Here is a 16,508-nt window from a genome sequence, read left to right as displayed (position 1 = left end):
GTGTTTGTGATACTCGGTGTCCAGCCCTGTTGAAATGAGAACACACATACTCCTGGCTGGGCTTGAGGGTGCTATTCTTCAGGCCATTGGTAGAAGCGGCCACTAGAGTATGCACACCTTTAGAGTCAGTGCACCTTCCCCAAACAGGAAAAGAGCATGCTCCACCACCCAGGCAGGCAGGCAGGCAGGCAGGCAGGCAGGCACTGCTCTGAAGCCAAGAAGACCGTCTTCTCCTCAGGAGCCAGTCATCTGCGCACTGGGAACTAGAGTCCCGGCCTGTGCAAGCCATCAGAGGATCAGTGAGGAGATGCAGGGCAGCACTTAGTACAGAGCCTGCACACAAGGCAGGTACTGCCCCTGTGATTGGTCATTTCCACTGTCCTCTATTACTGTGGCAGAGGCTGGTCGCTCCAGGGAGACAGTGAGCCTCAGGAGCTCCAAGCCCTAGCCCTGAACAGGCTTTTCCCACAGTGGCATCACAACAGCGAGTCTGTTCCCAGGGAGAGCTCCCGGGAGCTGCTCCATCATAGCTGCCTATCTCCAGTATCCTGTCGATAAGATCTGTTAACATTCTCAGCTCCAGCTCTGAAATCTGCAGAGAACAGGGCCTGTTTGTTCAGCCCAAGCTTCTAAGGTTTTACTCCCAAAGGAAACTGAACCAGGTGCCTGGAGCTATGACAGTCTGTCGTGTTTCTTTGCCGAGAATGTCACCCTTAATATCATGTGGATCTCATGTATAATTTTTCCCCTTTAATTTAAAACAATGTGGTTTCCAGCAGAAACCAGCTAAATCATCAAAAGTGAAAATGGACAGCTAGGATTTGTCCCTGTTTGGGGGTTCTGTCATCCCCTCCCCCAACAGAGTCCCCACACACAGATGGTACCACACTTAGTGGCAGCTCTGCTGAAAGCCGCCGTAACTCAGCAGTGCAGACCTTTGACAGAGGCGCTGGCTTAGGACTGGACTGTTGGTGGCCTCACCTTCCTGTTGTTGAAAAACACCCTTGGAAGTCTCCTTGGGTGGCCACCATCCTTGGAAGCCCTCCCCTACCCCATTTTACCCTAGTTCCAGACCTGGTTACCATTCTGGAGAAAGACCCTCCCTGTGGATTATTTATGGGTTAGAAATGACCCCAACCCGGCCAGGACTGGAGTCATTGTAATATGACTGGGTTTGAGCTATGCTTGTGCTTGTGCTAGCGTTTCAGAGATGGCAACAAGCCCCGGAAATGCTGAAAATATGAATGTGACTTTATATTACTCAAGCAGACTGGTGATAACCAGTGGAGAAACTCGGCTGGGGGGAGGGGAACCTATGGGGTAAGAGGAGGAGGGCTCAGACTCCAGGAAGGAAGGCCAGGTGTGACTGGATGTGGCCAAGGACCAGAAAGTGCCAGACAGGCTGGAAAGAGCCAGCCAACCCCCTCTGGGGAGCTTGGAGGAGGAAAGGAATGAGTGCTTTGGATGGACACTCCCCTGGATACTATTTGCTCGTTCTCTCTCTCTCTCTCTCTCTCTCTCTCTCTCTCTCTCTCTGTGTGTGTGTGTGTGTCCTTGTGTGTGTCCTTTCTCTTCTCTGTCCCTCCGCGTCTCTCCCTCATTATTCTTGGTCAGAGCTCTTTGCCCGTTTTGGGAAGCAGGTCTGTTCCTCTAGGAGCTGCTGGTTGGGTGGGAAACAGGCTTGCTTGTGCAAGAGGAATGAATATGTGAGTTAGTGTCCTCCACCTAAGAATCTAAAACAGCAGGTTCCAGGCCAAGATATGGCATATGGTCTTACTTTGGCCCACAGGGCAGGTACCTCAGTTTCCCATCTGGAAGGAGACTGAATGAGATCACTCGCCACCACCACGCCATCAGCTTCCTTGTCACTTCACCTCATGTCACAAAACGGAAACCCCTGCCCTTACAAACTGATCAAGTCCCAAGGGAAACTTCATGGGTATTTTCCCAGCCTTCTGAAAGGGAGGGTTTCTCTGAAAGGAGCCCTTCAGTTGGCTTTGCATCCTTTTACTCTTCTTCCTCTGTGCACTGCACAGCGTCCGCCAGAGAAGTGGAGAGCTCCTATAGACCAGGGCAGGGAGGATGGAGTAGAAAGGCCCAGGTCTGCAAGGAGAGCATGGATGAGCTCAGCCTGGACCAGCAGATCTGTCTGAGAGAGCCATCAGTTGAGAAGGCTTGATGGAGCTCTGAGTTGCTATGGATGTTCCTGTTAGCTGAGAAAACTTGCTTAGGGCATAGTGGTTATTCCTGCAAATAGTGGTGCTAGATGGTCTTGGTCATCAAACCTTGTGATACCAGGCATTAGAAAAAGCAGTAGAGTGTGGAGATGGAGACTCAGAGAGGAGGTGTCTCAGAAGTCAACATAGCTGCTGACTGGGGCCTGCAGGGACATCCTAAGACATGACCCTGTGGCTGGAAAGGGAAATTCTAAGTCCCAGCCCCCTCTGTGAAGGGGCAGGCAGCTTATTCTGCAGCTCAGCTTTTTTTTCCCTTGGTTTTTACCTGCTATCCCCATCCCCCAGAGGTAGGGATTGAACCCAGGCTTATGCTCCGACACTAGGGTGCATTTTGAATCCCAGACAGGGCTTGTATTCCAAAGTCAAACAGATTCCTTTTGTCCTACATGGTTGGGAGAAGTGGGTGGGAACACTTGAGCCTGATCAGGCAAGGACCTTGGCAGTGGCTCTCCTATGGCCTTGGGCTTTCCTGTCCCTCTCCTTTGCCCTGCAACATCCAGAAAACCACACAGCCCAAAGAAGTGAGTGTCTGCTGCCTTCCAGTTCCCTTCTGAGGCCAGCACTGCCATCTTTCAGATGCCATCCCTTTCTCTACTGCCACACCCCACCTCGCCGCCCTTCTCTAGTCTAGGGCACAAGCAAGTGGGGGTGGGGGGAAGGCATTGAGAGCATGCAATTTTTTTTTCCCAGAGGCCTGAAGTACTTAGCACCTATCAGTGGGCCATCCCTCCTCCATAGCGAATAGAAACTTCCCTAACTTGGCAGTTGGCAAATGGGCTGTATATAGTTTTTGGAGTTTTTTGGTTTTGTTTTTTCAAATAAAAACCTGCCTTTTGCTTTCTTTCCCAGATTCTGTTGACGGAAGAATTTGTAGAGAAAATGTTGGAGGACTTGGAAGATCTGACTTCTCCAGAGGAAGTAAGCTTGTTTGGTTTCTCACTCAGAGAGGGGTCCTGGGCTTGAGAACATGGACCTGTGTGCGTGTGTGTGCACCTGTGTGTGTGCACATGTGCACATGCTCACACTTCAAGGAGCTGTTTTCTGAAGTACAGGGATATTGTAGAGAGGACTCTGAGAATGTTCAATGACTTTATTTTTCTTCCGTTTCCATGAACCACCTCTGCCCCACCCCCACCCTTGTGAGGACACCCAGCAAACTGTCTGAATTGCCAGCTCTTGAGAACCTCATTGAAGAAGCAGCCAGGGCCTTCAGGCTAGAGTTCTCCCCAGCCCCTGCTGTTCCCTGGCAGGTTCTGAACAGAAAGCCCATGTCTGCTGCCAGAGAACATTCCACTGGGGAGTTCTAGTGGGCAGAAGGGGGACTCCTGCTCTTGCCTTGGGCCACCCAAGAGCCACTCTCCCTTCTTTCTCCAGCTATAGCTTGCCTCTCTCAGCCTCTTCTTGGCTAGCTCAAAGCCTGGGGAACTGGCAGGCCAGGTGGGTTATGCCTCCGCTTGGCTTCTTCTCTGGGGTACAGGAATGGAGTCCATAATCCCTTTTGTTTTTCTTCCTTGTTTCTGGCCTCCTCATTTGCAGGGACTTACCTCATCCTGGAAAGTCCCTTCTCCTCCTTCTGCCTCCTACTAAGCAGCACCCAGGCAGCAGACAGGCAAGCCTTGCTGGCCCTAGTGCTCCATGGGATAGTGAAACATTAGCAAGCTTCCCAGGCCCCTGAAGGACCTTCTTGCCCTCCCTGAGCTGCCTGTGGCAGAGCCTGACCCTTCCCACCCTTTGCCCTAATGTGCTAGCTCCCTTACTTCCCAGAGGCCAGGCAGGAGCACCCAGGGGTCCGCTCTCCCAGAAACTCAGGATAAATAGAAACTCCTCAGAGTTGGTCACCCCAATAGAGCCATGTCTTCCCTGTCCCCACTCCAGGGATCCAGCTTGATCGATTAATTCATTTATGTATTCCAAGGTTATCTAGCACCCAATCCATGCCAGCCAGTCACCCCTACAAGTTGCTGCCTCAGAGGCCTCGCTCCCCCATTTAGTCAGGCCAAAGCTAGCTGCCCAGAAGGGCTTCCGGAGGTCTTGTCACACTGCAATGGCATTATGCCAAGCTGCTACTCTGAGCTTGGGTGCTGAGTGGGCGGGAGGGGACAGTCCAGACAAGAGAGACAGGAGCCAAGGAGAGCTTCAGAAAGTAGGTCACTAAAAATGACTTCCCTTTCTGCTCTCCTATCCAGAGGCTATCCCCACACCCTGCCCAGTCTCCACTCTGTCCTGGGTCTTCAGTCCCCCATGAGAGGGAGGGCAGCGGGAGCCGGCCAGGAAGTGTTAGTTTGTCCACCCCCAGCCCCGCTCCAGGCAGGCTGGGTCATGATTCTGCCCTCCTCTTGCTGGCCCTGACTTGGAGCCCAGCCCAGCCCCAAGACAGTGGGGGCTCCGAGAGCTCCTGTGCTAACCCCAAGTCAGAGAGAATTTATTGAGCACCAGCTGTGTGCTAAGCTACATGAAGGTTCTAGAACCCGGAGGAATAAGAAGTCAGCTCCTGCCTTTTCACAAACAGAAGGCCCAGGTAAGTGAGAGAAATAAAAGTCAGGCTGCCATTGATTTTGGATGTGGAAGACCTTGGCTCTCATCTGGGATCACTCTGAGCAACGAACTCTGGGAAGCAGGATGAAGGGGCAGTAGGTAGTGAAGGATTTTTCCTTCTGAGAAAGTACTTCCTAGGACGCGCTATTTGACCCAGCTCTGGAGGACAGGTTCTAGATTCCTTCCCACAATAGCCTCAGAAAGAGAGCCCATGACAATGACAGACGTCTACTCCCTGCTGGGTCCCCTATCCTCCAGCCCCAGGGCCTCAGGGAGCAGATTCCTCACATGTTTGTGGCTGGAGGCAGAACCTAGGAAAAGATCCCAGGGAGGTCTACACGGTCAAAGAACTAGGAAGACACGCCCTCTCCAGTCTGTAGCGCCCTGGCTGTGTGGGAGGATAGGAGCACCTGGACCAGCCGCAAGGACTCGTGTTCCTGTATACACACACACACACACAACACACTCATGCACACATGCACGCACACCCTGGGCTAGCATTTGAGAGATCTTCAATAGCCTGTCTTGTCCCCAGCATTCTGGTCTGGTCTGGGCCAGTTCTCTGCCTCTCTCTAGGTACTGTCTTAGAAGGGAATGGAGTTTGCTAACCAGAACGCTCGGGCTCTGTGCTTGCCCCCTCCGCAGTTTAAACTTCCAAAAGAGTACAGCTGGCCTGAAAAGAAGCTCAAAGTCTCCATCCTCCCCGACGTGGTGTTCGACAGCCCGCTGCACTAGCCTGGGCTAGGCCCCACAGGGGCCAACCCAGTGACTTCAGTGTGACAGCAGTGTAAAGGAGACTCGCGGGAATAAAAGGACAAGGGTGAGGATGACTGCCAAGTGCTGCACCCACCACAGGCTCACCTCACCTCCAGCTCAGGGGCCTCACTCCCAGCTGCCAAGCCCATGTGACCAGGCCCCTGTCCTGCATGCCAGTGAGTGAGGCTGTAGCTATAGAGGTCCCCACCCACCTGCTGCTGCCACAGGTTTGACTGATGTGCTGCGGGGAAGGACATCCTTGTCACACAGCCAGGTGTGCAGAGCACACGTGTGGACGCACTGCCCAGTTCTACCCCAGCGAGCCTTCGCAGTCAGGCTGCTCCAGCCTGTGGAACGATTGCTCCTTCACGATTGTTTTTGCCTTCCTTAGTCTGTTGTGGAAACCGGATGGTATTTTATTGCTCAGCAGAGATGGCCCAGAAGCCATGTACGTAGAGGTTTTGTAAACAGGACTTCATTCCTAGATGAACTTCATCATTCTCTTAGACAGGGGTCTGGGGGCTCTGCCCCCCCCACACCATCTGCCCAAGAAGGTGCCTGGTTGCTGCCTGTCAGCTCTGAGCCCTGGAGGAACCTGGGATAGGGAACAGCTGACACAGTCTCTGCGCAGCCCTGCCTGCGTCCAGATATGCCATGGCCTAGAAGGGGTGCCACTGCCTTCCAAATGAACTAGGCTTCTACAGGCTGTGGGGACTTGAGGGACTCAAGGACATGGAATGATGGTCCTAGCTATGTCTTCCAGTCCTTTTGTACCCAGCCAGGCCCACCAAGGAGAGGGTAGAGCCCATTGCCTCCTCGTCCTGCTCCTCAGGACCTCCTCTTTGAGTCCCCCGTCCCCTGCATTCCCAGCCCCCTGGGCTGTGGGACTCTAGCTTATTAAAAACTGAAGAATCAGCCTCTCAAGGTCCCTTCGCTGTCATTTTGCTGGCTGCTCTCTGTGGCCCCATCCTTCCCACATTCCTTCCTTACTCACCTCTCATCTCATTGTTGCCTTTTCCTATAGCCTGGCCCCTTGTGTGGGGATCATTCTCTCACCCCAGAACTGTAGATCTCTACACCTCCCAGGAGCCAGCCTGTCTCTGGCCACGTTGAAACAGGGTTTCTCTGTGTAACAGCCCCTGTCTGTGCTGGAACTCACTCTGTAGACCAAGCTGGCCACCCAGCTTCTTCATTCTTTAAGTTCTGATCTCTCCAAAGGAAAGACATTTTTTTTCAGTCAGGGACCTTGCAAGAGTTCTACCACTCTGCTTCCACCACCTCTAATGGGTACCACCAGGGTACCCCAGGGGCTAGAGGGAGCAGGAATTACCCTTTCAAGGAATGGCCCCTTCTACATAGCCCAAATCTAAGCAGTTAGCTCCAAGGCCAGCACTTGGGGGCAGACCCATCTGGAGCCACTGAGAGGCTGGCTGCAGCCCCACCAGCTAGGACTCAAGCCTCTCTGCAGTAGACACCATGCTGCCCTGGGACTTTTCCTTTTCTAATTTTTTTGGTTTTTCGAGACAGGTTTTCTCTGTAGCTTTTGGAGCCTGTCCTGGAACTGAACTAGCTCTTGTAGACCAGGCTGGCCCCGAACTCACAGAGATCCGCCTGCCTCTGCCTCCCGAGTGCTGGGATTAAAGGTGTGCGCCACCACCGCCCAGTGGGACTTTTCCACAAGGACACTTCCAACCTTACCTTTTTAAAGCTCTTGTCTTCTGAAAGATTATGGGCCAAGAGATGCTCTCAGTTTGCCTCTATCCCTTGCTGTCTTGCCCAGTGTGGTAAAGGTTCCCCTCCCCCATTCTCCTGGAGACCTACCTACCTAATGACCCACTGCTGCATTCTGCCCTCCCTTAGCCTGGCTTGGGGTCGAGAATGCAAGCTATGTGAGACTCCTGGTCAACTGCTTGCCCTATGCCTGCAAGGTCTTTGCCACCACCTGCTTGGTGGCCCCATTCTTAAGGAACAGGGAATGGCAGGTAAGCTCCAAATGAGATGTCTCCAGGGCCTGAGGTCTCTCCTGCCCCCATCCTATCAGGAACCTCAGGAATGTCTACAATCCTGCTGGGGCCAGGTCTCCCTTGCTAAGCTCCCCTAGCTTAGCGCAGCAGGCTCTCAGCCTGGGGTGACCAGGCCTCCTTTCCCTTGGGCTCCAGTTTCTTCCAGAGGGATCTCAGGGAACAGGTTCGCCATTAGGCTGCTGCTTGGGAAGGAGAGACCCTAACACGGATGGAGCAAGGCTTACCTTGTCGTGGCCCATGATGGGGGCCCTTTCCTTCCCTCTCTATAGCCTAATGGGGCTGTTAACGCATCCTGAGGAGGGGTTCGGAAATGTGTCCCATCATGTCCTCCCTCTTCTGCAGACTCCTCCAGGCTGTCCCCATCCTTTGATCTTCTAGGTCCCCAGGACCAGAGCTTCTGAAAGGAAGGACCTTTGCCCTCCTGTTAATTAACTAACACTTCCCCAGGCCTGTGTGGGCCACCGAGAGTGGCAATGCTGGCTGCCATGCTGCGGAACAATGTTCTCCTCTTCCAAGTGTGACAGCCGCAACAGGGCCTGTGGAGGCCTTGGGAAGCCTGTAAGGACCAGGACATCTGCAGTCCAGACCCTGGGTCCTGGGACTGAGTTTTGAGATTGAGTCGAGAGCAGGGAGAGAGCCTGAAGTTTGTGCCCCTATGGGGCGGACCAGCCCATTACTCCCTGAACTGTATTTTTTTAACTTGGTCTTCCCTCTCTGGCTTCCATGATCTCGGTGCCAGGTGAGGTGTCTGGGTCCCTGTTACAAGTCAGGAGCCCTGTAGGGAGACCCCTTCTTTTGTACAAAGATCTAAATGTTGCAATGAGCAGACTTTTGTACATTTTTATATTAGTTTTTAATGTCAGTGGCGACTCGGCTCCTGGGGCTACAGCTGGCTCAGGACTTTTATAAGAATTTTTGAGTGACTCACTTAGATTTTGTTCCCACTTATCCCTCTTCCTCTGTGTAATCTAAGTGCATTAAACATATCTGCAGAAGTGTCTGGTTTGTTTGTGTGCTTCTTCCTGGCATGCTAGGGTGTGTGTGTGTGTGTGTGTGTGTGTAAGAGAGAGAGAGAGAGGTGTGTGACACCAGGGTTTGAACTCATGCCCTTGCTGCGTGCCAGGCAAATGCTCTACCCTGAGTTGTGACCCTAGGCCTTATTTGCTTCTTTCTTGATGCCTGAAGTAAAGGAGGCAGAAGATTGGCACCCTGGCACCACTGAGAAGTGGAATGAGCCAGAAGCGCAAGGTGCTCTCAGCAGGCGCTCTACCACCAAGTTCAACACACACAGCCTTCCTTTGTAGGTCAGGAGGGCTGGGTCCGGAATACATTTATGTTTATTATATTTGTGTGTGTGTACACATTCCATAGCACATGTAGAGACAGAGGACAGCTTGCGGGAGTGATCCCCTCCTGCCATGGACCTGAGGTCATCAGGCTTTTGTGAGAAGTGTCTACCCACTGAGCCTTCTTGACAGCCTGTATTTTGGTTGTTGCAGTTGTTGCTGCTGCTGTTTGAAAGAGGGTCTCGTTGTTTAGCCTCCCCGGTGCTGAGAACACGGGGTGGTGCATAGCCAGACTTCTAGCTTCACTCTGTTCTTCCCACTCTTAGCAAGAACACTTTTCCCTCGGTTCCAGAGGGATCCAAAGCTGAGAAAAGTGGGCCTTCCTTACCTCCAGTTCTGGGAGTCTTCTCTGGAACAGCTAGCCCCTCTACCAGGCATCTAAATTCAGCCTCCTCTCCAGTGGCCTCAGATCTAGAAAATCTCAGAACCAGATGACATAGGCCAGCTCACCCTTCTAGCAACACCCAAGCTAGGTAAAGAGGCAGGGTGGTATGCCATCCTACCCCGAGCTCCAGATGGCATATGCCCTTTGAGGACCCGATATCAATAGAGTCCAGGGCTGGGGGTGGGGGAGAAAACAGCGTAGACCTGGCAGCATCAGCATCCACACAGGATTCTGAAAACCCTTGGAACCACCTGAGGCTTTCCACATTCTTTCCCTTCCTGCTAGGCCTAGTTTTCTGTTCCAGCACGTGGCAGGGCCTTTCTCTTGATCTTCAGGATGGGCTGGTAGCACTCAGGGGTCTCCGCCAGGACTAGTGACGGGTCATGAGACATCACAAGGCAGAGGGATGTCTGGAGACCTTACCAACAAGGAAGTCAAGTCAGTGTCTATCTTGCCCCAGTGACCTCTTCTTTTTTTTTTTTTTTTTTTTTTTTTGGTTTTTCGAGACAGGGTTTCTCTGTAGCTTTGGTGCCCATCCCGGAACTAGCTCTTGTAGACCAGGCTGGCCTCGAACTCCCAGAGATCCGCCTGCCTCTGCCTCCCGAGTGCTGGGATTAAAGGCGTGCGCCACCACCTCCCAGCCCAGTGACCTCTTCTTGAACTCTGGAAATGGCTGGCTCCTAGGGGTGGAGTGGGTCATGCCTGGATCCTTGGTCCCTCTGGTGCACATGACAAGAGAATAAGTGGGGTGTTTGAGGCCAGATCGACAGACCAGGGTGCCAGGCCATGCCTTTCCCCCTTAACTCACTTCCTCACCTAACTGACCTAGAAAGCCCCAGAAGTCAGTAAAGGTCCTGCCCCAACTAGCACAGAGCAGGGGGGTCCTGTGCCTGTGTCTGGGAGACAGTAGCAGGCCATGGATGTCTGGAAAGACAAGAACTTTTTAGAGACCTGGTCTCTAGAGCAGAAGCCTCATTCTTGAAGACCTAGAAGAGAGAGCTGCAGTGTGCTCCTTGACGGCTCTTCTAGAAGACCTGGGCATTGCTGTGGGCATCTATTCTGCCTCCTCTGGGTCCTTCAGTGGGGGCTGCTGCTCCAGCACCATGGGGCTGAGGAGCCCAAGAGATTTGCCAAACTGGCCCAACCACAAGGGAAATGCAAGCTGGAAGTGACTGCCCAGCCTGCCAGGCATTAAGGCAGCTACAGGTACTGAGAGGGAGGAGGGAGATGGGGGTGGGGTGAAGGTGTGATTCGCTGAACAGAATGAAGGATAGGTTCCCAGCCTGCAGAGTCAGGTCAGGATGTGGTGGTGGGGCAGCCCTTCTTGGGGACCTGAGCCAGTCCCCTGCTGACTCAGGAAATCTAGTGAGATATTTCTGCACTTGCTGCCAAGCCTGTTGACCTGAATTAGAGTACCCCAAATCCACGTGGTAGGCAATAACTGACACCCCCATAGTCTTCTAACTCCACATGGGCATTGCGGCATGTGTGCATGGGCACACATAAATATTAAGGTGCTTTTTTTTTTTTTTTTTTTTTTGGAAGGGAGGCTGTTTTGAGACAGTTTCTCCATATAGCTTTGACATGCCTTGAACCCCCACTGTAGGTCAAGTTGGTCTCAAACTAAGAGATCCACCTACCTCAGCTTCCTGAGTTCTGGACTTAATGCGTCACCATGCCCAGCACACACACACAAATATTTAACCGGTGCTATTTTCTCATGTCTGAGAGAGTTAAGGGCAGACAGAATGGGGAAGGACCCCTGCTTTGCTAGTGGGTATTCCTAGAGTGATGATTTTTAAGCACCACGGGGTGAAGGGCTTGTCGTTAGGGTGGTAGTATTTTTGAAGCCGGGGGTCGAGGACAGTCCCTTGTTTCTGTGGTTTTGCCCCTGCCCCCACTCACACCCACCTCAGTCTTGTGAGAAGTCTCAGGGCATGGAGTACAAGAACTCGCTGGTGGCGGCCTGTAGACAGCAAGGCGGCTGGCCATTGTCGAGTTCTGACATAACATTGTGTGAGCAGTAAGAACTGGAAATCAGGCTGAGGAGATGGCTTAGAAGGTAAGAGCAAGCCGGGCGGTGGTGGCGCACGCCTTTAATCCCAGCACTCAGGAGGCAGAGGCAGGCGGATCTCTGTGAGTTCGAGACCAGCCTGGTCTACAAGAGCTAAGAGCTAGTTCCAGGACAGGCTTCAAAGCCACAGAGAAACCCTGTCTCGAAAAACCAAAAAAAAAAAAAAAAAAAAAAAGGTAAGAGCAATTGCTGTAAAAGTGTGAGGACCAGAGTTCAAGTCCCCAGCATCCATGTAAACATCAGCCGTGTGTGCCTCTAACCTGAGCATTGGGGAATGGAAACAACTGGATCCAGAACCCTGACAGCCAACATCAAGTACAGTGAGAGAGACCCTGTCTCAAATGAAAGATGACATTGGACATGGCAGCACACGCCTTTAATCCTAGCACTCAGGAGAGGCAGAGGCAGGCGAATCTCTGAATTTGAGGCCAGGATACACAGAGAAACTCTCTCTTGAGGAAAAAATATTAAAAAGGCAAGTGATAGACATTGGATGTCTTCCTCTAGCCCCTGCACAAAGTAGTCACTGGGTTGGTGTGGTGGTTTTTCAGACTGGCTCAGTAGGGAAAGGTTTTCTCACCAAGCCTGGCAACCTGAGTTTGATTGCTGGGACGCACGTGGTGGAAGAAAAGACCCAACCCCTGCCAGTTGCCCTCTGGCCTCCACATACACGTGTGCGAGTGGGCGTCTATCTTAGGTCATATATATACTCAAACACACATAAAATAAATGAATATTTAAACATTTTTTACCTTTATATGTTAAATTGTGTGTACTTTTGGGGTGTGTATGTGTGTGTCTGTGTATGTGCGTGTACGCAAGTGCCTGAGGAAATGAGAGGTGCCTGATCTGCCTGGGGCTGGAGTTATGAGCCACCTGACATGGCTTCTGGGAACAGAACTTACGGCCTCTGTAAGTGCTCTTAACTGATGATGCATCTCTCTACCCACAAGAATGTTTTTTTAAACTGGAAAGTATCAGTGGTTCTTCTAGCAAAAGTATGCCAAGGACTTTTCATGCCACGGCGTGGACCCAGGCTGGATGTGGGGCCAGGTTGACGGGCACAGACCCTTGCAAGGAAGAGCGCAGGAAGAGAAGAGCCCTCAGTGGCGCTCTGCTCTGTCCTCCTCTAGTTCCCCCCCTCACACTGAGACTAGATGCGTCCACTAACTAGCGTGTGCCTGCAATAGATACTTATAAAACTTTTGTAAAGATTATGGGCAGAATACCTGAACTTGTCTGGTCGCATTTACCATGCTATTTGTTTGGTTTTTCAAGACAGGGCTTTTCTGTGTAGTCCTTGCTGTCCTGGAATTAACTTTGTAAACCAGGCTGGCCTCGAACTCAGAGATCTGCCTGCCTCTGTTTCCCAAGTGCTGGGATTAAAGGTGTGCACCACCACTGCCTGGCCTGTTTATTTGGGGATTTTTTTTGTTTTGTTTTGCTTTTGTTTTGTTTTTCAACACGGGGTTTTCTGTAGCTTTGGAGCCTGTCCTGGAACTCACTCTGTAGACCAGGCTGGCCTTGAACTCACAGTGATCCACCTGCCTCTGTTTCCCAAGTTCTGGGATTAAAGGGGGGCGCCATCATACCTGGCCTGCCTTTGCCATCCTTTAAAAGCATCCAGTCCAGATAATTATATTTGACTTATTTATTTTAATGTGTATAGGCCCTTTGCATGTTTTTCTGTATGTGCACCACATATGTGCCTGGTGCTCACAGAGGTCAGAAAAGAACATCAGATTTCCTAGAACTGGAGTTATAGATGGTTATGAGTCACCCTGTGGGTGCTGGGAACTGAACCCAGGGCTTCCATAAGAGCAGCAGGTGTTCTTAACTACTGAGTCATCTCAAACCCATACACACATACATATATACACACATACATATATATGTAAATTATATATATTTTATAGATTATATATATTATTTGTTTGTTTTTAAAAACAGTTTCTCTGCATATCTCTGGCTGTCCTAGAACTCACTCTATAGACCAGGTTGGCATTGAACTCAGAGCTCTGCCTGCCTCTGCCTCCCAACTGCTGATTTAAGGTGCACCACAACCATCCAGCTCCCAATAATTTTTAAAGATAGAATATATAGGCTGGGTGTCTTGCTACCTGCCACCAATCCCATCACTTGGAGAGTGAAAGGAGAAGGGTTTGGAGTCTGAGGCCAGCCTGGGCTACATGAGACCCTGTCTCAAGCAAGCAAGCAAACATTGGTGGAGATAGCTGCTGTGAAGAAATGGGAGAGTGTGAGGGGCGCTTTTTATATAGGTCAGGGAAAGCCCGAGGCGTAGGTGTATCTGAATAAAGGAAGACTGAGCTGCAGAGGCCTCTGGGGGAAGAATGGGTCAGGCAGGCAAGGAAAGAGCTACTGCAAAGCCTAGCTAGACAAGCATCTTTGAGGAACCACAGGAAGCCAGTGGCTAGAGCTGAATGAGGTGTTTGGCCAAACTGGCCAGGTTATTTGGGGTCTTCTAATACCCTGGCTTTCTTTTCTTTCTTCTTCTTCTTTTTTTTTTGTTTGTTTTTGGGTTTTTGGTGGGGGGTTGTTTGTTTGTTTTTAGAGATAGGTTTTCTCTATATAGCTTGGAGCCTATTCTGGAACTTGCTCTGTAGACCAGGCTGGCCTCACTCAGAGATCTGCCTGTCTTTGCTTCCCGAGTTCTGGGATTAAAGTTGTGTGCCACCACTGCCCACCCAGCTCATTTTATTTTATTTTTTTACAACTTATTTATTTTTATTTTATGCACATTGGTATTTTGCCTGCACATATGTCTGTATGTGGGATCCCTCGGAAGTGGAATTACAGACACTTGTAAGCTGCCATGTGAGTACTGGGAATTGAACGTGTGTCTTTGGAAAGAGCAGGCAGAGCCATGAACTACGGAGCTACCTCTCCAGCCCCAGGTATTCATTTTATTTAGAGACAAGATCTAGCTAATGTAACCTGGGTTAGTTTTGACTCCGAATCCACTTGCCTCGGTTTCCCATCCGCTAGGATTACAGGTGGGTGCCACTATGCCTGGTTCGTTTCACTTTTGAGAAACAGTTTGTCATGGTTAACATTGTTAACATTCTCAACTTGACGGGATCTGAAATCTGCTTAGAAGACAAGCCTCTGGGCACACCTTGGTAGGGTATCTAGACTAGGTTAGCCTTTAGGCAAAACAGTCAGGGATTATCAAGATGAGATCAATTGAGAAAGCAAGCCCCACCTAACTGTAGGCTCCTCCATCCCGTGGGCTGGAGTCCTAGACTGAAAGGAATTGAGTTGAATATGGAGTGTTATCTCCCTCTTCTTCCTGACTGGACGCAACGTGACCAGCCACCTCCTCAAGCTCAGGCTACCATGACTGACTTCCTCACTACAATGGACTGGACTCCATCCTGGAACTGTGAACCCACGGACTGCTGCTTGCTGCTGCTGCTTCTCCTTCCTCCTCCTTCCTCCTCCTTCTCCTCCTTTTTTTTGTTTTGTTTTGTTTTGTTTTGTTCTGTTCTGGCACTAGCTCTGTGCACCAGAACTGGCCTCAAACTCATAGAGATCCACCAGCCTCTGCCTCCTGACTGATGCACCACCACCACCCAGCAAACCCTTGCTTCTTTAAGCTGCTTTTCTCTGGTATTTGATCCCAGCAACCAAAGAAATGAGGGCAGGTTCTGTGTTGCTCAGGCTGGCCTCCAGTGTTCCTCTTACCTCAACCTCACAAGTGGGACGCAATTATGTGCCACAACACATGACTGTCGAGTTTTTTGTTTTTCTCAAAGATTTTTGCATGTATGAGTATTTGGCCTGAGGTGTATGTATGTGCAACACATGCTTGCCTGGTGCCATTGGACGTCAGAAGAGAGTGCTGGGCCCTCTGGAACTAGAGCTACAGACAGTTGTGATTCATCATGTGGGTGCTGAGAATTGAACCCAGGTCTTCTGGAAGAACAGCCAAGTTCTCTTACTTGCTGAACCATTGCTCCAGCCCTTTATTTTTGCTTTCAATCCTATGTGTGGGGGGAGGTGGGGTACCTACAGAGTTGAGAATAGGGCATTGTGTGGGGGGAGGTGGGGTACCTACAGAGTTGAGAATAGAGCATTGTGGGGGGGGGAGGTGGGGTACCTACAGAGTTGAGAATAGGGCATTGGAACCCTTGGAGCAAGAGTTAAGGTTTAAACCATCCTCTGTCGCTGATTTACATGTTATGGACTCAGCCCATTGTGCTGGCGCACACCTTTAATCCCAACACTCAGAAGGCAAAGGTAGGCCAATCATCGGGGGTTTGAGGTTCGCCTGGTCTACATAGTAAATTCGACAATAGCTGGGGCTACATAGAGAAACCCTGTCTCAAAAATAACAAAAGAATATTCTCTATACTATGTTACAAATTGATTCCAAGAGGCAAGAGCAGAAGCAGAATCAGGACCCACTGAAATAATCCAGGCAAGAGATTATAATGAAATCATGGATATTCTAAGCAGTCATGGGCTAGGAGGCATGTGTGGAAGCTTCCATAGCTCTGTGGAAGTATATTGTAGGAGACAGGCTTTGAGACCTAATGCCATGAACAATAAAAATAAAGGCCCTGAGGCTTTGCTGAGTGAGGCTGGGGCTATAGCTCAGCCAATAGAGTAGACGCTTAGTATGCACAAAGCCCTGCATTTGATCCCCAGCACCACATGTAAAAAGTCAGGTATGATGGCATAGGTTTGAAATCTCATCACTCGGGAGACGAAGGCAGGAGAGTCAGGAGTTCAAGATTAGCCTGGGCTATATAGAGAGTTTGAAGACAGCCTGGGTTATTTAAGACCCTGTCTCAGAAAAACTAAAATAAGTAAGTACATAAATGAATGGGTTTTCTGAGGCTGGTTTCCAGAGAGGCAGAAGGCTATGGCAGTGACAGGTATAGGGGGATGCAGAAATAAGAATATGTTTGGATGTGATAGGTTTGAGATCTTTATTGTAGCTCCCACTAAAAAAGGCACATGGCAGAGGCAGGCAGATTTCTGTGAGCTTGAGGCCAACCTGGTCTACAAAGCGAGTTCTAGAACAGCTAGGGCTACATAGAGAAATTTTGCCTGGAAAAAAAAAAAAGGCACGTGAAAGCCTGGTATCCTTGAAGGTGAATGGAAGAAAAGGACCTAGCTAGTTCC

General features: G+C 50.6%; 1 protein-coding gene across 2 annotated transcripts in view; it reads left to right on the top strand.

The window, feature by feature from the left end:
- Sufu (SUFU negative regulator of hedgehog signaling) overlaps positions 1 to 8,539 on the top strand; it is a 98,098-nt gene extending 89,559 nt beyond the window's left edge. For both annotated transcript variants that reach the window (XM_057779293.1, XM_057779292.1), the window contains exons 11-12: positions 3,087 to 3,155; positions 5,418 to 8,539. In XM_057779293.1, the coding sequence (XP_057635276.1) occupies positions 3,087 to 3,155; positions 5,418 to 5,507 (159 nt within the window). In that variant the 3' untranslated portion in view covers positions 5,508 to 8,539. The remainder of the gene's footprint in view (positions 1 to 3,086; positions 3,156 to 5,417) is intronic.
- Positions 8,540 to 16,508: the final 7,969 nt, after the last annotated feature.

Source organism: Chionomys nivalis, chromosome 8 (assembly GCF_950005125.1).
Source record: "Chionomys nivalis chromosome 8, mChiNiv1.1, whole genome shotgun sequence".
Taxonomy (NCBI): Eukaryota; Metazoa; Chordata; class Mammalia; order Rodentia; family Cricetidae; genus Chionomys; species Chionomys nivalis.
This window is presented reverse-complemented; position numbering and strand designations above follow the sequence as displayed.